The following is a 23653-nucleotide window of genomic DNA, read 5'->3' as shown; positions in this document are numbered from 1 at the left end:
ATCTCTCCCAGCCCAGTAACGCTCTGCTCCAACCTCTTCCATCAGACAGAAGATACAGAAACTTGAACACATGCGCCAACAGTTTCAAGAATGGCTTCTTCCCTGCTCTTGCTGGAATGATAACTTAAAATTCTGTTGATCTTGTGACAACAATAAATCAAATCAAATCAAATCAAATGGCACATATTTTAAGGAAGAATAATTGAGCAAAATTTGCTGATGCCTGGAGCCACAGAGGAGTGTCTGATTTCTGTTTAAAGGCTATCACAAGAATTTTTAATTAGACTGTAAAATTTCTCCAGGGCATGTGAACAAGATAATATAGTATTAACATGTGTAAAATGATGTGAGGAAGTGTTTGAGGGTAACTGATAAATGTAAAAAGACATGACACCACATAGAATTGTAATGTATCAGTGTAGTGTTTATGTATGCGATAGTGAGTGGAAAGTGTCGGTCAGATTACCATGTTGACAACTTTTTCTGTTGAGATGTTTGTGTCCTCATCTAGTTACCTTTTTAAAGAGAACTAAATTTGATAGTTTGGCACCGCCCAAAACCTCAAGGACAGCAGGGAGGATACAATAGTACCTCAACAGAGTACAACCCCCTCCCCCCAAAATAAAAATTAAATCGCCTGAAAGTCAAGAATGTGTGACATAATATTGGGATACCAGTGCAACCATAATGAATTAGCTAACGTTTCTTGTGTGTGAAGTAGCTAACATGCTAGAGTGCATGAGAAAACAATGCCTCATAATGGATTTCATACATACACAACTACTTGACAAAACGTTTAATATGGCTTGATAAGCATGGAAGTATATATTGTAAATGATCAAGGTGTTGACATATAAACAATAGAGAAACTGAATATAGAAAGTGGTGTAATGAAAGAGAGTAAAAATTCAAGTAAAAAGATTTTGGACTAATCGTTGAATGTTAAGGACCCTTAGCCACAAGATGGACAAAGGTGAAGGGAGAGTTGAGAAATTTTAAAGTTCACACATAAAATGCTACTTTAATTTGTATGTACCTGAACCAAACCAACTTGGAAATGGACAGCACTATGGTGATAAGTTTGTATGTAGTGTCGTGATATATATATTTGTATATAGTGTAGTTCGTGTGTTATCTATGATATATAAATTAAGGAATTAAGGAAACTGTTTTATTTTAGAGATAACAAGAAGTAGTTATTTATGGAACAAAAACAGACGTTGCTGGAAAAGCTCAGCAGGTCTGGTGGCATCTGTGAAGCAAAGAAAATCAGAGTTAACGTTTCGGCTCCAGTGACCGTTCCTCAGAATTGATGGTAGCTGGAAAAATGTCAGTTTGTATGCAGAAAATAGGGAGGAGGATTGTGTATAGAGTAAATGATAGGATAGAGCCCAAAGAGAGAGAAGAGCAGTTAGATAGACAAAGGAGTTGATAATGATCAGGCTGTGAGTGTGAATAGCTGTTAGTGGGGACTGTTAGTGACTAGCGATAGGTAGTGTGTAACGGCAGGCTGTGTGACAACAAGGCATGTGGGGTAGGGGGCTGGGACATGGGACTGTTTAGGCCCTAAAATTGAATTTGAGGGCTGCAGGGTCTCGGAGTGGAAAATGAGGTGGTGTTCCTCCAGCTTGTGTTGAGCTTCGCTGGAACACTGCAACAAGCCAGAGACAGATGTTGGTCAGGGAGCAGGGTGATGTGTTAATGTGGCAGGCAACAGATAACTCATGGCCTGTTTTGTGAACAGAACATAAATATTCTGCGAAGCGGTCACCTAGTCTATGCTTGGCTTTCCCTGTGTAGAGGAGACCACATTTTGAACAAGGAGTGCAGTAGACTAGATTCTGGGAGGTGCAGGTGAAGTGCTGCTTCACCTGGAAGGTATGTTTGGGCCCTTGGATGCTGGGGAGGGAGGAGGTAAATGGGCAGGTGTTGCACCTTCGCTGGTTACAGGGGAAGGTGCGGTAAGGGTTGTGGGAAAGTGTTGGTGGAGTAAGTGTGGACCAGGGTGTCCTGGAGGGAATAGTGCCTGCGGAAGGCGGACAAGGGAGGGGAGGGCAATATGTCTGGTGGTGCACCTCACTGGAGGTGGCAGAAATGGCAACTGATGATCTTTTGGAGAGGGTTGCTGGTGGGATGGTGGGTTAGGACAAGGGGAGCTCTATTGCTGTTGTGGGTAAGGGAGTTGTGTTGGACCCAGTTGAGGGCCCTGTCAACGACATTGCTGGGGAATTCTCAGTTGAGGCCTTGATGCATGTGTGCCTGGACCGTTGTGGTATCTGTGGAGTACTGAATAGTGCTGAATATTGTGAATATCAGTGAACATCCCCATGTTTTGCCTCATGATGGCAGTAATATTACTGACAAAGATGAAGAAGGTAGTTGGGCAGAGGACAATGCCTAAGCATCAAGTGCAACCATGTTTTGGGCTGAAATAATTGCCCTCCAACAATCACAGCCATCTTCCTTTGTGCGTTGAATACTCCAAATAATATTTGCACAATGTTTCCAGGAATTATTGATCTAAACCTGGTCAATTGCTGCCTGATATTCAGGGCATAAACTCTTGCTTCACCATTTGAAAGCAGTTCTCTCTTCCATGTTGGGAAGAGCTGTAATGATGTTCAGAGGTGACTGGCCCATGAAATTGACTCCCATTTGCAGAATTTGAATGTATGGTGGCAGTTTTGGAGATTCTTGACGATTATATTAACGTGTATAATGTAAAAGGGCCTCAACATTTTATGTGCATGTGCCTCAAGTTTGCATTTGTCATTCACGCTTTTTTCAGGATTTTCGTGCTGTTATTTGATACCTGAAACTACAAGCACAAACGATTGTCTGCAAAGAAGCTAATTATTGAAAGTAAATGATTGTCAGCTGCTGAGACCTGATGAATATTTATATATATTCAATTACTGGTTGTGCTTGCACTGTGCTGATATTTAAATGCCAGAAGATTTAAATCTTGTGTCAACATGAAAATATTTTCGTTTGGTAAAATCATTGTCCTGCAGTGGTTAGTTAATTAAGAAGCCCCATTCTGCATTTAGCATTACTTTTGTGTTTATTGCAGGATTTATGATTTTGTGTGACTAAGTGAAAATCTTCCAGCATTAGTGGTTTTGTTACTTAATTAGCAAATACAAACACTTCCACAACATAAAATTAGTAAGGATGTGATTGCAATAAAAAGAGTGCAGGGAAGATTCACCAGGATGTTGCCTGGGCTGGAGCAATTCAACCGTCAAGAGAGGCTAGTTAGAGTTATTTTCTTTAGAGAAGGCTAAGATGGAATTTTATTGAGGTGTACAAAGTTCTCAGAAGCATAGACAAGGAGTAGATAGGTCAATTAAAAGGGCCATGGTTTTAAGGTAAGGAGCGGGAGGTTTAGAGGAGTCTCTGTGGGAAACTGCTTTCACTCGGGCGGTTGTGGGTATCTGGAATTTGTTGCAGAGGGTAAAGGCAAGAACCTTGAGACATCGAGGAAGTGTTCAGACGAGCGCTTGAAATGCCATAGCATACGGGATATGGGCCAAGTGCTTGAAAATGGGATTAGAATAGGTGACTATTTGATGATCAGCATGGATATGAGGGCCTGAAGTGCCTCTTTCTATGTTGTAAAATTCTGTACCTCTACAAAAAAATGAAATACGCCTTATTTTTATTCTTCCCTTCAGTGAGCAGAATGATTGCTCTTGTGGAATGTTAGAGTTAAATGGTCTCTTTTATATTTCTTGTTTTTTAAAATGAATCTGGTTTCTTTTGGTGTTCACTGAAGATTCATGACATGGATGTAAACAGCATCTAATCAGGAGTAAGAACAGAAAAATATGTGGTGGCATTTGAAACCAGTTTATCTGCAGGTCACCTTAACTATGTTGTGTTTTCCCCAGTGACTGTTCTTCCCAATATATATCACACTGGTTTCAAAGTAAGTGCACACAGTTAGATTGAGTTGCTACTCTCAATTAATGGTGAGCATTCATTGCATGAGGTTATTCATGTTGAAAATGTAATTGGAGCATTGTTTCCAGAAAGTAAGTGTCTGAGGTGGGACATTCAAGCCATGTTGCAGTACAAGTATGTCTGCCACATCATGAGTAGTTTACCACAAACCAGTACTTCCTGTTGTGCTCTGTTCACGTTGAATAGGTGTTTATGCATTCAGACTTTTTTAAAAACAGTGTATTTTTGTTCAAATCAAAAGCATCAGATGGGTGTAAAACCAGTTAAAGAAATATGGTGCGGCGCATCTTATGGGGGATAGTACAGAAGCTTGAAAAAGGAATGGAACTTGCCTCGAGAAATATGATAATTTTAACGTGGAAGGAGGTACCATTTAGACTCTGATGGCCTGAGAGATGGTTGAGGTACAATGGTAAATCTAGTAAATGTCATTGATTCTGGGGGGAGGGGTGGTTCGTGGGGAAGGAATCATGGTGCACACTAAACCAGTGCTTTCAGCTGTTTTCAGTATGTGGGGCTTTCTGTGGGTAGGGTTCCTATTGTAAATTATATGTTCCTTTATGGAAATCAGGATTATCCTTAGCATTCGAAACTTCAAAATGGCTGTAGTAATTGTGCTGTGGGACAATTTTAAAAGGTTATGTAAATAAAAGCTACAATTGCAGAACTTCAGAACTTTAGGGTGGTTGCACTGAAGAAAGGAAATTCTAATTAGTTGAACGATGTGGCTGTTTGACACTTGTGCTTGTTTTATTAGCAATGTAATATTCTTTTCTTGGGTATTGCTGTCTTATGTGGTAGATTACAAGGCTCACATGGAAATGTGCCAAAGTTATAGTACTTTAGAATTTGTTAAATGTATGTGAAGTAAGAGGCCATGAGATTACTGCATCTGACCAATGAAGATCTGGTATCTCTTTGCGCAAATCCAGCCACGTTCTGGACAAAATAAATGAGACCAGTTGAAAGAATCAAGAAAACTCAAGATTTACTGTGTCCGCTCTTTTTTTTGACACTGCTCTCAACTTATTCACTTTTTCTTCCTGGTACACGTCACAATGATCCAGTGCACCACTCCACCCATTTATGTGTCTCCCTATGTGCTGCCCAGCTGCAGAACACTTCAGGTTTCAGTCCGAGTAATTTTCAAAAACCTAACTGCAGCTTTTTAGCTTTCCTGTGTATAGGAATTTATGGCTCCAGGCTTGAACTTTTTTTAAATTCACGTCATCTATTCCTATGACTTAAATCAGATTGAAGATTGAGAATATCAGCTATGGCTCTGTTAACGGCATGCTTGCTTCTGAAACACAAGTTTCTGGATTCTAGTTTCGATCCAGGACTTGAGCACCAAAATCACAGCCGACACTTCAGCACCATACTGGGGGACCATTGGACTGCTAGAGATGCCATCTGTCTATTTAAACTGAGGTTCTGTCTTTCGCCTGCTTGGGGTGGATGTCAAAGACTCTGGCATTATTTCACAGAATTGCAAAGGAGTCATGCAGGGTGAACTGGCCAATATTTATCCCTCAATAAACATCAGAAAACAGACCACAGATCGTCATCTCACTGCTGCCTGTGGGAGTTCACTGAGCACAAATTAGCTACTGCATTTCCTACATTACAACAGTGACTGCTTATCAGAAAGTGCTTCATTTAGCTGTAAAATACTTCGAGACTTCCGTTCGTCATGGAAAGCACTAAACAGAAGCTAATTTTTAAAAAATCCAGGCAATTTCCAGAACTAGCTATTTCCACCTCCATGACATTGCCTCCTTAAACATACATGGTCCTCCTTAAACTCAACTGCAGCTGAAACCCTCATTTATGCTTTACCTCTTAATGTTAACTATCAGTGCTTCCCTAACTAGTGTTCTTTCTTCTGTCGTCTAAACATGAGCCCATCCAATATGTCTATATACTGCATGTTCATTTATTTTTGTGTTTGGTGATCCACGTTAGTTCCCGATTTGCAAATGCCTCAATTATGATATTCTCATCTAGTAAGGCAACTTAATACGACAAGAGCCATGGCGTAGAGAAGTATATTGGCATGGGTAGGGGATTGGCTAACTAACAGGAGCTAGTGAGGATAAAGGGGGCATTTTAAAGATGACAACTTGTAACTAGTGGAGTTCCACAAGAATCGATGCTGAGATCAGTTATTTGGAGTAGCCAAATGCTATGGAGATGAAGTTGGGTTTCTTTTCCATGGAGAGGAGACGACTGGGAGGGAAATCTGATGTAAGTTTTCAAAATCATAAGCCTCGTCAGCGTGGATAGGGAGAAACTGTTCCTGCTTGTAAAAAGATGGAGACGTGGAGAACACCGTTTGAAAGCGTTCTTCAAAAGAAGCAGAAGTAAGGCAAGAAAAAATTCACAGTGAATGGTTAGGGTCTAGAATGCATTACCTGGAAGTGTGCTGGAGGCAGGTTCAGTTGAGGCAATTAAGAGGGCCTGGGTTATTGCGAAAACGTAGGAGTTGTGCACTAAGGCACAAGCTTACAGCCGGTGCAGGCAGGATGGGCCAAACACTGACACTCTGCAGAGGAACTCACCGTAGTGTGTTCAAAATTTTATTCCATACGTATACTTTCTTGTAAATAGCACTGTTTTTAGTTAATTGTGCCAAGACTGACTCAGTATAGTTGTGAACAGCTGTGCATTGCTTAGATAATGCACTGCTTAGTCAGCAATTACACCAAATTTGCTTGAAGTCCACTTTAAGCAAGCAAAAATTCATTTCATGCCGCTGTGCATTTCGCACATTTGTGCGTAAAGTATGTAATTCTGTTCCTCAATTCATTTTAAATTTCCTCTACAGTGGAGTGACTTAGTCTAATCTCATGCAAGTGCACTCTGATGATGTGATTAGTTTGGACAGTGTTTATCACTACACAGACACAGTATTGCCATTGTTCAATTCTTTCTGAAGCTGGACCATGTTCTTGCCTGGTTTTGTTTGGTTGACATTAATTATGTGTGCTGCTTTGTCCCCAGCAGCTGTTAATGAGAACCTTGTGTTTTGGGTCAGTTATGTTGTCGACCAAAACAATCACTTGACATTACTCCAGTAATTCTTTCCTTACTCTGACATGGGACAAGAGCGCTTGTTATAGTTTATAGAATCCCTACAGTGTAGAAACAGACCCTTCAGCCCAACAAGGCCACACCAATCCTCAGAGCATCCCACCCTTACCTATCCCGCTATAACACACCTAATTTACACATTCCTGAACACTATGGACAATTTAGCATGGCCAGTTCACCTAGCCTGCACGTCTTTAGGCTTTGGGAGGAAACCAGAGCACCCGGAGAAAATCCATACAGACACTGGGAGAATGTGGAAACCCCACACAGACAACTGCCCAAGGCAGAATCGTGCCTGGGTCCCTGGCACTGTGATGCAGCAGTGCTAACCACTGAGCCACTGTGCTGCCTTGACCCTTCATGGGCCAATGAGACTTAGCTGTCATCTTGTTTGATATCCATGGGCCATGAAACTTTTTAACAACCTTGAGCCATTTGTTGCAGCAAATTTGTCCGAGTTGCATTTTGCCTGTTCTGTTTATTAACTTCCTTTTTCTTGCGGTACTGCACCAGAACTTCACCTTGAATTTCAACAGAAATCCTCTAGGCAAATTTTGTAGATCATTATCTGTTTGGACTGCAAATCTTTCAAACCTTTGTCATTGTGCCAACAAAATGTACATGTTGTTTATCACGTGGTTTTTGTTTTGAGTTGCTATAAATTTTGTTGCAAGTTGAAATACTGCATTGTTGAGCAACGTAGCAACATGTTATCTTCTGTGAGCTGATTTCCATATAGGCTTTTGCTAACGATAGTGCTCCCTGATCAACTCTTCCACAGCTGTTTATAGTTAACTCTGAAATTGATGACAATGTCCTGATGTCCATGTTCCCATGATGCTCTCTCTCCATGAGCTCCAAGATTAAAGATTCTGGGAAACTTCAGGCAATGTCACAAGTTGTTACCTTTTTAAAAAGTATTTCCAGCATTACTATGGAAACATGGATTTGATAAACATCACTTACCTTATCAATAATATATTTTAAAGGTGGATGCAATGGCCTTGTAATATTATCACTGGACTGTTAACCAAGAGACCAAGATGACATTCTTGGTTCAAATCCTGCCACGGCAGATGGTGGAATTTGAATTCAATAAAAAATATCTGGAGTTAAGAGTCTAGTGATGACCATGAATCCATTGCTGATTGCCAGAAAAACCTGTCTGGTTCACTCATGTCCTTTAGGGAAGGAAACTGCCATCCTTACCTTGTCTGGCCTGCATGTGACTCCAGACTCTCAGCAATGTGGTTAACTCTTAACTGCCCTCTGGGCAATTAGGGATGGGAAATAAATGCTGCCTAAAAGTGACACCCTTATCACATGAATGAATAAAGAAAAAGAAAACCACATTCATATAAAAGAATGCATTGGGATAATTGCTCAGATGTGTTTAAATTCTGTGTGTGACGTGATGCAGCAGCAACTTGTTCATGAGTTAGATCTTTTGGCATTTGAAGAGGAAATATTATTTGCATATTATTGCTGACCAGACTACTCCAATGCAATATTATGAACTAGATGCAATTAGTATCCTTTTGCAAAAAACTTCTTTGGCAGTTGATGAGTGTAAAATGTTAATTTGAGCTTACAATATTAATTATCTGGAGACAAAACATGGAGTGGGAAATTTCCATTTTTGCCTAAAAATCGTTTGTAACAATAATGATATCATCGATTGTTGAGGGAAAATGCTGACATGTATCTGTAAGAGCAGAACGTGGAGTGATAAATGACACTACTAGTCAGCTGAGTTTGATGAGTTGAGGTTGTTGCCTGTTTGAGTTCAGCAAGGTCAAAAATTGAGATGTCCTGTGTCTACTTTTGTCTGGCAGTAACTTGCTTAATCATTTTCTGGTGCAAATTTGTGTCTCATCAGTCAATCTTTGGCGTGATTTAGTACGCAGAAGATTGCTCTTGGATTAACTTACCTTCCAACGTTTAAGGAGGCTCCATTGAAATGAATATGGAAGAAATTTTAATTTAAAATGCAGTTTTTGGTTGTTTGCTATTTGAGTTCAAAGAAAATTTCAGTTATTGAGTGGAAACTGACATAAAACAGATTGTACAGGTACATGACCTTTTCAATGCTCTGTCTTTATTGCTGTACAAGACTGGTTTATTTGATAGTTAAAAGATGAAACTTCAGACAGCGCTAATGCGTGTAAATTAATCAAACACTTCAGCTTGCATAAATAGTTTGGTACAATGCAACAGGAAGTATGCAATTGCTGTCAAATGCAGCTTGCTCTTCCTGAGGGAATGGGTGTTAATGCATGTCCTCTGGAACCAGTCCAATTTAGACGATTTGATGAAGTGAATTTTCTACAGTCTTCTTACTTTGTTTCAAACTTTAACTTGTGGAAAACATCATTGTCATCAGTGTTTGGTGCATCTCTCTTTGGTGAGAGAACTATTTCAAAATTAGCTTGAGCAGTGCAGCTTTTTAACAAGCTTAAAATTACTGTTTTAAGAATTTGAAAAATGTTAAGCTGCTACCTGGAAAGATTAGTCTGTTTGTGCCCTCGTACAGATGCTGACTGGCCTGTGTTTTTCTTGACGTTCTGTTTAAATTTGATTTCTACCATTTGTAGTTTTTTTTTGTTTTATAATCACCACTAGAGTTGACGGGCACTGAACATATGTCTTCTGGCTCAAAGGTAGGGATACGACCCAATCACTGCCAGGCCCTCATCAGTTCACTCTTTCTTTCTGGTTCCTAAACTTGCATCCTCTCTAATTGTGGTTCAGAATTGATATTGATATGTTTATGGTCTAGAACATGGGTCTTGCTGTCTCAGTTATCCATCAATGCATTCTGCATTTGTCAGTTTAAGCCATCAGAGAAAAATTAGCCCTAACACTAATAGTACTAATTAATTGTTACTATTTTATTGCTGCACCATGTTTCTAATGAAGTCATTTCTGTCTTTGGTTATCTGTGGAAGATTATATTCCCAGATGCCTGTGAGATACATTCTTCATGTGACAGAAAATATTGTTACTAAAGAGAACTGTGCCAAAGGAAGAAGATCTTTTCCCTTTTACTTCTGACACACAAACTTGTAAGTTGGAGACATAGACTAGTAGCTTTGAAAAAAGGTGGAAAAATTGCCCCACTTGAATCAAGGCCAGCGCTTTCCTTGGGACCAGTGTCTAAATCATTAGCAGAGGGCTAATAGTGTGTTGTCTGTATGGCACCGTGACCAGGAAGCTGCCGCTGCTGTAAGTCTTGAAAAAAGGCAAGGAAGACTAAAACTGATCTGCCACAGATCTATGGATGACTGAAACAGCCAGGCTAGTTCTGAACTGATAACAGTGATGTGAATTAACCTTGTCTCATCATCACAGCGAAGCTGATGGGATGGAATCCTGTAGTAGGAGTAATTAGAGTCATTACAGCACAGAGGGGCTTGTCAGCCAAAATTAATAGCTAAGTGAATACTATTTGGGCATTTACAGCCTGTAAGGTAAATTAGAATAATTTGCACGAGGGTTTGACTTGATTTAACAAATTAACATGGAAGCTTTGCATTTCTAATGTTGGCTTAACTAGTTTATCCAGTGATCAGCTGTTCCATGTTCAGCAAAAATAATCCTAAATGTTAACTTTGACATTTATTGGTTTAGCTGGCTATTAGTTAAACCTGGATGTGGCAGTATTGGAGTTCTACAAGTAGCCTTTGACTTGCTAGTAGAGATTTGCAAGGGTCACCACTACTTCATTTGATATCTGTGGGGACAGGATCAACAAAACCATTTGATTAAATATTCCATTAATATTCAAGGTGAATGCTTTTGCATAGGTGATAGCTAGTTTGTTGAGATATTTAGCGAGTTTTGAGAAGATTTGTAGCTCAGGTTGAGATTCTGGATGTGAGTTTGCTCGCTGAGCTGGAAGGTTAGTTGTCAGACGTTTCGTCATTTATTCTAGGTAACCTCATCAGTGAGCCTCCGACGAAGCGCTGGAACCCAAGGAAACCTAACCAGATAAATAGAAAGCGGGACATAACACCAGCGCTTCGTCGGAGGCTCACTGATGATGTTACCTAGAATGGTGACGAAACGTCTGAAAACTAACCTTCCAGCTCAGCTGAGATATTGGATGTTGTGTGATGAAATGTATCAAAGAGCTCAATGCTTTGAGGAAGGGGGAGAATTACCATGAAATGAGTTATGCAACAATGAGTGAATTAACTTTCAGTGTACCACACAAAGTATTTTTATTCCTAAAAACTTATGTCCTTGTGACTTGCTGTTCAAAATAATTTTTCTGACCTTTTAATAAACCTTTGTTTCAAAGATGTTATGTTCAAATAGATTTTTTTCTTTATCTACCAATAAGTACGTGTTAATGATAGATTAAATAAAATATTTGGAATAACAATATCTCAAACATTTTTAATAGTACAAATGTAATATGGTATCTTTTATCAATGCCAATGTTGCTGTTACAGAACATAATTTGTAAAACATTCCAGTCAGCTGTGAAAGTTCCTTAACAAATATTTCCATACATCAAAAGTTTATTGGGCATGTAGTATATTATTGATTTCTGGATGTAAATAATACTATCTTGTTGAAGTTTTCAGAATTGCTAAATTTAGAATTTCATCTTGGCTCTTTTTCTTCATTAGTGAATGAAAACCAATTCTAAGTGCTCTTCACTATAAAATACCCTTTTCTACATGGCGTAGTTCTGCTCAGTTGCTCATAATGTGGAGGGTAGCTTTAAAACATGTGCATTGTTTGGAATTTTATTCTGGGGCATAGACAATTGAAATTTGTTCGGTAGTTGCTCCAGAGAAGTTAGACTAAACGTTGAGAGTTGTGCTTTTACTTCCATCCTGGTTAAATGGTTTTGTAAACTGCTTTGTCATGCAATAGAACAGCATTTTATGAAACAGCCAACTCTATAAATGACCAGAAAACGCACAACATTCATGTGTTGCAGTCCCAATAACCAGTGACTGATAACTAATGAACAGCTTTTTGTATTCCCAATAACACAGGTAAAGGAATTTCATAGTGAAATTTCAAGTTCTAAGACTTTTACTGTAACAAACAGACTGAAAGCAACATCAATTAAACATTAGAGATAACAAGGTGTAGATCTGGATGAACACAGCAGGCCAAACAGCATTTAGAGGAGCAAGAAAGCTGACAATTCGGGCCTAGATCCTTCTTCAGAAATGGGGGAGGAATATAGGGAGATGGGGGAGGTGGATAGAAGATGGATAGAGGAGACGTTAGGTTGAGAGGAGACGGGCAGGTCCAGGAGGCAGGGATGTAGCCAGTAAAGAAATCCATTTCAAGCCCACTGACTCCCACAGCTACCTAGAATGCACCTCCTCCCACCCACCTGCCTGTAAAAATGCCATCCCCTATTCCCAATTCCTTTTCCTGTGCCGCGTATGCTCCCAGAATGAGGCATTCCACTCCTGTACATCGCAGATGTCCTCGCTTTTCAAAGACCACCCCACCCGAACGCCCTCGACTGTGTCTCCCGCAACTCATCCCTCATACCACCTCCCTGCAATGGCAACCAAAACAGAATCCCCCTCGTCCTCATGCACCACCCCACCAACCTCTAGATCCAAAGTTCATTCTCTGACACTTCCGCCACCTGCAATCTGACCCCACCACCAAAGACATTTTTCCCTCCTCACCTTTATCTGCTTTCTGGAGGGACCACTCTCTCTGGGACTCCCTTGTCCATTCCACGCTCTCCTCCAGCCCCACCACACCCGGCACTTTCCCCTGCAACCGCAGGAAGTGCGACACCTGTCCCCATACCTCCTCCCTCACCCCCATCCCAGGCCCCAAGAAGACTTTCCACATCAAGCAGATGTTCACCTGCACATCTGCTAATGTGGTATACTGTATCCACTGTACCCATTGTGGCCTCCATTTCATCGGGGCAACCAGGTGGAGACTTGTAGACCGCTTTGCAGAACACCTACGCTTGGTTCACAATAAACAACTGCAGCTTCCAGTCGCAAACCATTTCACCACCACCCCCCCCCCCCCCCCCCCCCCCCCCCCCCCTGGCTCCCATTCCTCAGATGACATGTCCATCCTGGTTCTCCTGCAGTGCCACAATGATGCTACCCAAAGGTTGCAGGAACAGAAACTCACATTCCACTTGGGAACCCTGCAGCCCAATGGTATCAATGTGGATTTCATAAGCTTCAAAATTTCCCCTCCCTCCACCGCATCCCAAAATCAGCCCAGATCGTGTCTCCCCCCACCCCAACCTATCCTTCCGCCCACCTCCAGCCGCACTCCCATCTCCTACCTACTAACCTCATCCTGCCCTCTTGACCTGTCTGTCCTCCCTGGACTGACCTAACTCGTCTCTACTTCCCCACCTACACTCATCTTTACTGGCTCCATCCTTGCCTCTTTGACCTGCCTGTTTCCTCTCCACATATATCTTCTCTATCCATCTTCTATCTGCCGCCCCCTCCCTATTTATTTCAGAACCCCCTTCCCATCCCCTATTTCTGAAGAAGGGTCTAGGCCCGAAACATCAGCCTTCCTGCTCCTAAGATGCTGCTTGGCTTGCTTGTTCATCCAGCTCTACACCTTGTTATCTCAGATTCTCCAGCATCTGCTGTTCCTACTATCTCTGAACCGATTACACATTGCTTGATAGGCAACTAATACTCAAAAGTACAGAAAGTTAAAAGTTATTCGTGCTTTGCCGCAACCACTGATCTCACCCTTCATACTTATCCATTACCACAGTCTTCATGGGTTAGGGTCTTCTAAAAAGTCATAACCACTGTCAGCCCCAAATGAGTCACGTCTCCTCGTTTTGTTTAGTAATGTTGACTGATCATTGAATGTGCCTCCCACAGTTTTTAGAGAATTTCCAAATTGACTACAGTGGGCCACAAGTCCCACTTAATTTCTCCTCTTGATTTCACCAGCACAAATAACCAGGAGCCTTGACATTTCCATGAGATATACCATATTTGACCTGAAACTGTCCGTTGTCCTGTGTTCTGCCTGGTAGTTTGCTGACGACTCTTAGCCTTCTCCCCTTGGTTGACCACATAGCTAAATTCTTTTGTATTGGCAAAACTTCTTTCTGTCCAAAAACTTGAAGACTGCAAGCCTTTGCCCGATTAGATTAGCTGCTCCTGCTTTTGTTTTCAGGTGTGCTTGTTTTGTACCTTGCTCCCAGTAAGTCTCAACTTGGCCCCTGGCCCCATGGTAGCCAAGTCACTCTGACATATTGTCAGGCTCAGTTCAAAACAAATTTTATGGCCATCTTTGTTCCTCCATTTTGACTCTCCATAACGTAATCTATGTGACGGTTTAGCTGGGAAGTAAAATCCAGCAACCATTTACTAAGTGAAGATTTTGCTGCAGTAGGTTCACTTCACTTCTCCCAACGTAAGTGCAGTTCCGCAAGCTGCTGGAGAACCGGCTTTAGCGAAGATGTGCTAATCGAAGGCTGACTTTACTGAAGATGTTTTTTGCAGTATAGAATGATTTTTTTTGTTGTGTAAAATGAACCTGCACTCCATCACTGAAGTGGTTTGGGATGCTATTTGCTGTCATGCATTGAATTAAGAGTACCATTTTCCCTACTTTAAAAGTTGACGGTTGAACCATAATTCAGTAAGAACTGTTAAGTTTGATTAAAATAAAACTTTTTGAATCCCCTTACAAAATGTGTCTTTTTCTGAAAGGAGAGCCAACCTGTGTTTTGGTGGCAAAGCAATAATTGTAGGTTCTGCAACATCAGATTATTGATGACTGATTTGGCAGTACTCTTGGCAGCAAATTGGAAACTTAACTTGCTCCTCTACCTCAGCACGCTGATGGAATAAAATTTCAGAACAGAAAACATACAAATATAGGAAATGGAGAGCTGAAGTGAGTGATTTGGCCCATGGAATTTCCTCTGTCATGCAACATGGTCACAGCTGATCCTCTTTCCCAATGCCTCACTCCCACTTTCTCCTCATTCCACTTAGCTGGTATATCCTCTAAAAATCTATTCATTTTTCTCTTAAACGTATTTGGTGAACTTGCCTTTCCAGCTTTGTGTTGTAGAGAATCCCACAGCTTCACCACCCTCATTTCTCAGACCAAAGTTGCCTACTGCAAATCTTGGGACTGTGATCTCTTGTGTCTCCACCTCTTTCTTCCTGTCCCCCACACAAAGCCAGAGGAAGCATTGCCCTTGCATCCAATCTGTCCAGCCCTGTCAATATTTTGAATGTTTCGGTGACTGCCTCTTTTTCCCCCACCCACCTTATTCTTCTAAATTCTGGTGAATTCAGACTCAGTTGACGCAATCTGTCCTTGCATGACAAACCTGCAATCCCAGGCATCAGTCTGATGCACCTTTGCTGTACTTCCTGTGTGGTATGTACATCATCTTGGGAAAGGAGACTAGGTTTGTGGATCTTTCACTACAAGATTCTTAAATAACCCTTTCTCATTGCACAAAACCAAAACTAGGATAGCATGGGAGAGATAATGGGAACTGCAGATGCTGGAGAATTCCAAGATAATAAAATGTGAGGCTGGATGAACACAGCAGGCCAAGCAGCATCTCAGGAGCACAAAAGCTGACGTTTCGGGCCTAGACCCTTCATCAGAGAGGGGGATGGGGAGAGGGAACTGGAATAAATAGGGAGAGAGGGGGAGGCAGACCGAAGATGGAGAGTAAAGAAGATAGGTGGAGAGAGTATAGGTGGGGAGGTAGGGAGGGGATAGGTCAGTCCAGGGAAGACTGCCAGGTCAAGGAGGTGGGATGAGGTTAGTAGGTAGCTGGGGGTGCGGCTTGGGGTGGGAGGAAGGGATGGGTGAGAGGAAGAACCGGTTAGGGAGGCAGAGACAGGTTGGACTGGTTTTGGGATGCAGTGGGTGGGGGGGAAGAGCTGGGCTGGTTGTGTGGTGCAGTGGGGGGAGGGGACGAACTGGGCTGGTTTAGGGATGCAGTGGGGGAAGGGGAGATTTTGAAACTGGTGAAGTCCACATTGATACCATATGGCTGCAGGGTTCCCAGGCGGAATATGAGTTGCTGTTCCTGCAACCTTCGGGTGGCATCATTGTGGCAGTGCAGGAGGCCCATGATGGACATGTCATCTAGAGAATGGGAGGGGGAGTGGAAATGGTTTGCGACTGGGAGGTGCAGTTGTTTGTTGCGAACTGAGCGGAGGTGTTCTGCAAAGCGGTCCCCAAGCCTCCGCTTGGTTTCCCCAATGTAGAGGAAGCCGCACCGGGTACAGTGGATGCAGTATACCACATTGGCAGATGTGCAGGTGAACCTCTGCTTAATGTGGAATGTCATCTTGGGGCCTGGGATGGGGGTGAGGGAGGAGGTGTGGGGACAGGTGTGGCATTTCCTGCGGTTGCAGGAGAAGGTGCCGGGTGTGGTGGTGGTGGAGGGCAGTGTGGAGCGAACAAGGGAGTCGCGGAGAGAGTGGCCTCTCCGGAAAGCTGACAGGGGAGGGGATGGAAAAATGTCTTGTGTGGTGGGGTCGGATTGTAAATGGCGGAAGTGTCGGAGGATAATGCGTTGTATCCGGAGGTTGGTAGGGTGGTGTGTGAGAACGAGGGGGATCCTCTTTGGGCGGTTGTGGCGGGGGCGGGGTGTGAGGGATATGTCGCGGGAAATGCGGGAGACGCGGTCAAGGGCGTTCTCGATCACCGTGGGGGGAAAGTTGCGGTCCTTAAAGAACTTGGACATCTGGGATGTGCGGGAGTGGAATGTCTTATCGTGGGAGCAGATGCGGCGGAGGCGGAGGAATTGGGAATAGGGGATGGAATTTTTGCAGGAGGGTGGGTGGGAGGAGGTGTGTTCTAGGTAGCTGTGGGAGTCGGTGGGCTTGAAATGGACATCAGTTACAAGCTGGTTGCCTGAGATGGAGACTGAGAGGTCCAGGAAGGTGAGGGATGTGCTGGAGATGGCCCAGGTGAACTCTAGGATAGCATGGCTCTGAATTGGTTCCCTAGTGTACTGGTCTAAAAAAATCATCTTGTGTACACTCCAGGAATTCATCCACTACAGTGTGATTGCAATTGTGACTTGTCAAAGCTGTATGGGGGTTAAAATTGCCCATGCTTAATGTAGCACCCTTATGGCATGCATATCTGATTGCCTGTTTAATGCCATCCCCTATCTCATTACTCCTGTTTACAAACATTCAGACATCTTCCACTAATGTTCTCCACCTTTTCTGTTTTGCTTCTTGGTTCCGTCCATTCCTCAAGATTTCCTGCATCAGTATCTTTGCTCGCTATTGTACTGATTTCATTAATGTTGCCATCTCAATTTCTTTTCCATTTTGACAGCCCTTCTTAAAGATTATGTATCCTTCAGTGTACAGTTTCTAGCCTTGGCACCCTACAGCTATGAATCCTTCATCGCTACGATCTCGTATCTTTGTCCAATGACTTGTACTGTTAATTCATCTACCTTTGTAGCAAACATTGTGCATTCAGATATAGTGCCTTTAGACTTGTCTATTTGCATTTTAACACGTCTGTTTTTGTACTCCTCCCATGCTTTGCTGCCCGTCCTTGCTTCCTCTGCCGTCCATCTTTTTTTTGCTTTCTATGCTTCTATTTTATTTAGTTTCCCTTCGTCTGGTGTCCCTGCTCAGGTTCCAATTCCCCCCCGCCACTAGTTTAAATCCTTACTACTGTACGAGCAAATGTGCCCCTTTGAAGGTATTAGTTTCTGTCCTGCTGGGTGCAACCTTTTCAACTTGTACAGGCACCATCAAAATGAAAACTCCTCCTCTTGCTCCTCTTGCTCCTCTTTCCCTCCAGCCACACTGCATTTGGGTTATTCTTTATTCTTGATCTCGTTAGCATGTAGCAATCCAAAGATTATGACCTTTTGCGGTCCGGCCTTTTTATGTATTTCCAATTCCCCATATTTTGATTGTAGGATTGCATCCTGCTTTTTGCCTACACACTGTTGGTACTAATGTGGACAATGACCTCTAATTGTTCTTCCTGCAGCTGCTCATTGGCATCCTTACCCACCAGGAGCCAACATTTTTCATTTGCATGTTGTGTCTGCAGCCGCAGAAATATCTATCTCTTTCTCTTTCTGACAGAAATCTTCTACCAGCATCATGCTGCAGCAATTCCACAATGATATGAGTTGTCGATGTTCTTGCAGCATTTTAAAGGCTAGTGCTCATGCATATTTTCTCCCCTCCCTCAGGCCATGCAGCTGATCCACTCCTGGTGCCACAGTCTTGGGTTGTGTTGTATTCCCCTGAAAAAGCTTGCCTACCCCACCACCCCAAGCAGAATAATACACACAATCTGTCAGTGAGTGAGACAGCCCTGTGCTATCTGTCTGGTGGTCACCCTTCCCTTTTTGCCTGTACACTCTTTACCTCTGGTGTGACCATCTAATTGTATGTGCTATCTATAAAGATAAGGATAAGCCACAGTGACTCCAACTGCTGTTCCAGGTCCAAAATGTAAATCCGAAACATCCTACACACACGGTTGTTCTGGATGCTGGAAGTGTCTCTCAGTTTGCTCATTGCACGGTAGGACCACACCACAGCTGAGCAGCCTTGCCATGGCTTACCCTTAAATTAGTTGCTTTACCTCAGCTGATGCTGAATGTCTGCATCAGGGATGGGTAGGCCTCACCCAAAAGACACCCAGAAACGTACTCCAGGTCCCCAGTGACATTTGGAAGGATCATGGAGTAGTTGCTTCAGGTGAGCTGTCACTGAGACATCGATTGAAATCCCTCTAGATATAGTAAAGCCTCTTGTGGAAGGTATGAAGTGACAATGCTCCTTATTTTCTGGTTTTTTTTAAATTCCATCCCCACCTCCCATCTTCCTATTATGGACCATATTTTGTTCTTACTTAATTTTTCTTCTTAAAAAGTCACACGTTTATCAGAATATAGATGGTCACTCGTCAAAGTATATCTCCAACAAAGACCCATGTTGATGTATTGCATAGATCAAAGTTATGGTAAGTTGTAATCATCCTATATTTCCAATATCTTGATCTAATTTCCAGTCTCATATGCCAAAATATTTCATGCAACTGTCCTTGGAAATAACTTCCTTAACCAAACAATTGGAGTGGCATGAAACACTGGGGGCGCTGATAAAAGGATTGCTGTAGTTGTGCCGATTTGTGGTTTTGTAGTGCATCATGGCTGAGGAATGTGAATTGTTTGCTGGTCTCTTATATTAATACATAAGTGAAGATTTTTGAAGAAAAAGGCTTGAAGAACGTCATGTAAAACAAAACTTTGTTATTCTCCTCACTGTGTGTGCATATTTTTGCAGCGAATTGTATTGTTGAGTGATGGGCTTGATCCAAATTGACTGACTTGTAAGAGGCAGTCTGTCGCCTTTTGCTACAATCGTTGAACAGTGCAATAAGCCCATTAAATTAAATAGCGTCAAAGGATTTTGGGATCACTTTTTTTCTTGAAATTTGTTGCTAATGTAATGATTTCTAAATTAAATATCGGTTGAGACTGAAAATGGAACTGGCAAACAGTTGAACAAAGAAACATGTAAATGACTTCTAGTTAACTGGAAAATTTGCCTGCAGTGTTGCTTTTGAACATTATTGGTGTGGAATGGAACGTACACTGACTTTTTTTTCTACAGTTACAAAGCCTTATTGAGTCTGTGTTTTGTTTGCAGTGTTTGATCATGACGACAAAGCGTAATTTATTTGGAAGGCTGGTGCCATGTCGCTGTCTAAGGGGAGAAGAAGAAGCTGTCACTGTTTTGGACTATTCTCACTGCAGTTTGGAGCAGGTTCCCAAAGAGATTTTCCCTTTTGATAAGACCTTGGAGGAACTTTACTTAGATGCTAACCAGATTGAAGAGCTTCCAAAGGTGAGATATCTTTCTTTGGGAAAGCTTTACTTACTGTAAACAATAAGTATAATCCCACTCCCTATGCCCTTTGCCTGAGAAAACACCTCCAAAGTAATTGACAAATTACAGTGCATCCTTACAATGTTCCTGTCCTTGCCCTTCGTTAGGTGTGTTGCAGTTTTGCATCAATGTTCTGTTGCTTCCTTTATTTTTATTAACTGATTTACTTCAGCAAAGTGAAAATCTGATTCCATCGTCGGACATGGAAATCTACAAATAATCACCCAAAAATTTTTATTGGTTGGTTTTCCACTGTTTGACTAATTTATGATGACTCAGCCAGTCATTAGCAACTCTTCACTCTCAGTGGCCATTATCCTTAACGTTTGGTGTTTAGACATGGAAGATTTGGTCTAGTTCACTGTTGTTACACGTTATAGCCGAATGATAGGCCTTTTGGAAATAATGGTAGATCAGCGAATGGTATGGGTGAAGACAAATCACTTTATCAGGTGTGAATTGTGCAAGTAGAAACAGAATGTAGAGAGAAATTGTACTTTCTTCATAAATAATGAAGGAATAATCTAAAATGGATGATGTAAGGGAGGTTTAAAAGAGGGGGGAAAAAGCATCCGCCTCAAAGAATAGGAGCAGGAGTAGATCAGATGGACAACCGAGTTTGCTCCATCATTCAAGAAAATTATAGCTCATAAAGGGCTTGAAGTCCACTTCTCTGAAGAACGGCCTAGGCCCGACGTGTCAGCTTTCCTGCTCCTCTGATGCTGCTTGGTCTGCTATGTCCATCTAGCTCTACACCTTGTTATCTCAGATTCTCCAGCATCAGCAGTTCCTACTATCTCATGTCCACTTACCTGCTTGCTCCTTGAATGCCTTGATTCCCAGGAAGGCCAACAGTCTCTTCTGTATCCCAACCTAAAATATATACAATGGTGGAAACCTCTGACGTTGAAAATTTCAGAATTTGCAATCCCCTGTATGAAGAAAGCCTCGGTTCTAAATGATAGCCTGTTTATCTTTAGCCTGTGCCCCCACGTTTTAGATTTCCTGACCTACGGGGGTAACCTCTCTTACCAATATTGTCAAGAACTTTCAGAATCTTGTATGTTTAAATGAAGGGAGTTTTAATTCTTTCAAAGTATATGGACCCAATTTGCCCAGCCTTTCATCCAAGGGCAATCCTCCTCATTCCTGTGGAGAATATTTCATCCCGCAGGTGGAGAGTGGAATTCTTAGCACCGAATAAAGTGAGCAAAAGTGAAATCTCAATACCATCAGCACTGAATTTTCCTGCTTGCCCTTTGACCAAATGAGCAGCATGTCACAGTTTGCACATTTCAGCCAACTACCAGCTGTTGCATCAGTCACCACTGGCTGTATTTCCTGTACCTAACCTACATCCTCACATTTTATTATCTTGGAATTCTCCAGCATCTGCAGTTCCCATTATCTCTGATACTATTTTAACCTCACTGCGAAGCCTCTTCCAGGGATTCCTAACCTGAAGAAGTTACCCTCCTCCCTCCGGACCAACCTCAGGGAATCTCCCTATTTATTCCAGTTCCCTCTCCCCATGCCCCTCTCTGATGAAGGGTCTAGGCCCGAAACGTCGGCTTTTGTGCTCCTGGGATGCTGCTTGGCCTGCTGTGTTCATCCAGCCTCACATTTTATTATCTTGGAATCCTCCCTGCTGGCAGTCTTTCTCCATTCAAAGCCCCACCTAAACCCTGTTGATGAATGTTCGGTGTCAGAGATAAATCTAACTTATTTAGTTTTTTGTTTGACAGGAAGACCTCTCCAACAGCATATGACATGCATCAAAGTCTCCTTTTTCCTTACTCATTTTCCAGATTCCTTTTTTTTAGCTTCTATTTCCTCTTTTCTGTTTCCCTCTTCCCCTTAATCTTTTCCATTTCCTCCATTTCTAATCTCAGTAATTGGAGAAAGCATTTGGAGAGACTGAGAAGAGGGAAAGAAGTGTTTGTAGGGATGATCCTAGAACAGATCCTGTTAAAATGTCTGGGGTGGGGGTGGATCGCCTTTTCTTTTTGTGAAGAGTAGGCTTAGAGAGAAGTTGAGTAATATCTTTAAGATAGAAAAGTGCTTGATAGGCTAGGTGTTGATGTTTCCAATTGTAGAGAGATCAAAACTAATTTTATTTCTCATTTTAGTTTGATAATTTAATCAGCTACCTACTGTGACCTATCGTCCTGTCTAATCTCGTCAGCCAACAACCTAATAATCAGGATGGATAGTCCTATGGTCTTAAGTGAAATGTCAACTATTTCATGTCTATTCTACTGTGTGCGCGAGCGTGTGTGTGTGTGAGAGAATCTTCCTTTTCATGCATTGTTGACGTGGACCATTTGAGCTGTAAGACCTGTTCCTGTGTGTTTGTATGTAAATTGCTCAGTTTCTGTCAATAGTGAATACAGCAAAACAAAACTGCTGTATGTTAAAACTAATTGTTATATGGTTTACATTGTGTTATTTCTACATACAAGGAACTGGTGAAGCATAACTCCTATAGAAACGTTATGTTACTGCTACTGTTAACTCAATCTAGGGGCAGCACGGTGGCTCAGTGGTTAGCCTCACAGCACCAGGGACCCGGGTTCAATTCTAGCCTCCGGCAACTGCCTGTGTGGAGTTTGCACATTCTCCCTGTGTCTGCGTGGGTTTCCTCCGGGTGCTCCGGTTTCCTCCCACAGTCCAAAGATGTGCAGGTTAGGTGGATTGGCCATGCTAAATTGCCCATAGTGTTCAGGGGTGTGTGGGTTATAGGGGGATGGATCTGGGTGGGATGCTTCGAAGGGCGGTGTGGACTTGTTGGGCCGAAGGGCCTGTTTCCACACTGTGGGGAATCTAATCGAATCTAATCTAATCAAATCTAATCTATAAATGTTCAATTTGTTTAGTAATCTTAAATCTGAAACAATTTTGTGTTGAAGCTGTTTGGCCACCTTCTGTATACTGGAAGAATCCTGTGAAGACAAAAGTAAAAAAACCCAATCACTAAAGTTCGAAAAAGAGTTATGTCTTTCCCAGGCCTGTCCAAATTTATGTAGCTACTGGGAGTCAGTGTGACAATTCTGTGATACAAAAGTTTAGGGTCCTTTGATAGTTTGAAACACTGAGGTGAAGATATATGGAACTTAGGAACAGAAAAGCAAACATGCTATCTGAACTCATGTTGCTGATGCACCTGCATTCTGTTCCGGTGTCTTTAGGAACTTGTGTTTGTTCTTTCTACACTGATATTTCTTGTTTCTTTTACAATTTTTAGCTAACAAAGGTTATGTGTTCAAACTTCGATCAAGCAAAAAGTTGCCCAGAAATTTGACAGGAATGCTTCAGGGCATAGGGTGCAAGTCCTCCACTTTTGGAACTATCTAAGATGCTCAAGAGGAAGTAGCTAGAGTTTTAAATCTGAAATGTAATTACTTCATATCGAGGTTTGTAAATGTGAAAAATGCCTTACTCAGCCTAGCAATGGGAATGGAAGTAAAAGAACCTTCAAAACGATCTGAGGTGAAGGTCCAAGTGTCAATATGGTTGAAAAGCAAGATTCAGTAGGTCTTCCAGAGTTGTTTAGTTGACACTTAGTTTATGTTTTAAGAGCCCAAAGGATGAACTAAACCTTAGTTTAATTATTACCTGGGTTTCTCATGCATCACTATAGTTGGTGCGCACAGTTGTTGCTTCACCGGTGGACTTTTTTGTTG

At 42.0% G+C, this 23653-nt stretch overlaps 1 protein-coding gene across 2 annotated transcripts in view; it reads left to right on the top strand.

The window, feature by feature from the left end:
* erbin (erbb2 interacting protein) overlaps nt 1-23653 on the top strand; it is a 248627-nt gene that overhangs the window by 90094 nt on the left and 134880 nt on the right. For both annotated transcript variants that reach the window (XM_048525424.2, XM_048525430.2), the window contains exon 2: nt 19731-19928. In XM_048525424.2, the coding sequence (XP_048381381.1) occupies nt 19740-19928 (189 nt within the window). In that variant the 5' untranslated portion in view covers nt 19731-19739. The remainder of the gene's footprint in view (nt 1-19730; nt 19929-23653) is intronic.

This window comes from Stegostoma tigrinum, chromosome 3 (assembly GCF_030684315.1).
Source record: "Stegostoma tigrinum isolate sSteTig4 chromosome 3, sSteTig4.hap1, whole genome shotgun sequence".
Classification (NCBI taxonomy): Eukaryota; Metazoa; Chordata; class Chondrichthyes; order Orectolobiformes; family Stegostomatidae; genus Stegostoma; species Stegostoma tigrinum.
Note: the sequence above shows the minus strand (reverse complement) of the source record. Positions and strands in the feature narration are given on the sequence as shown.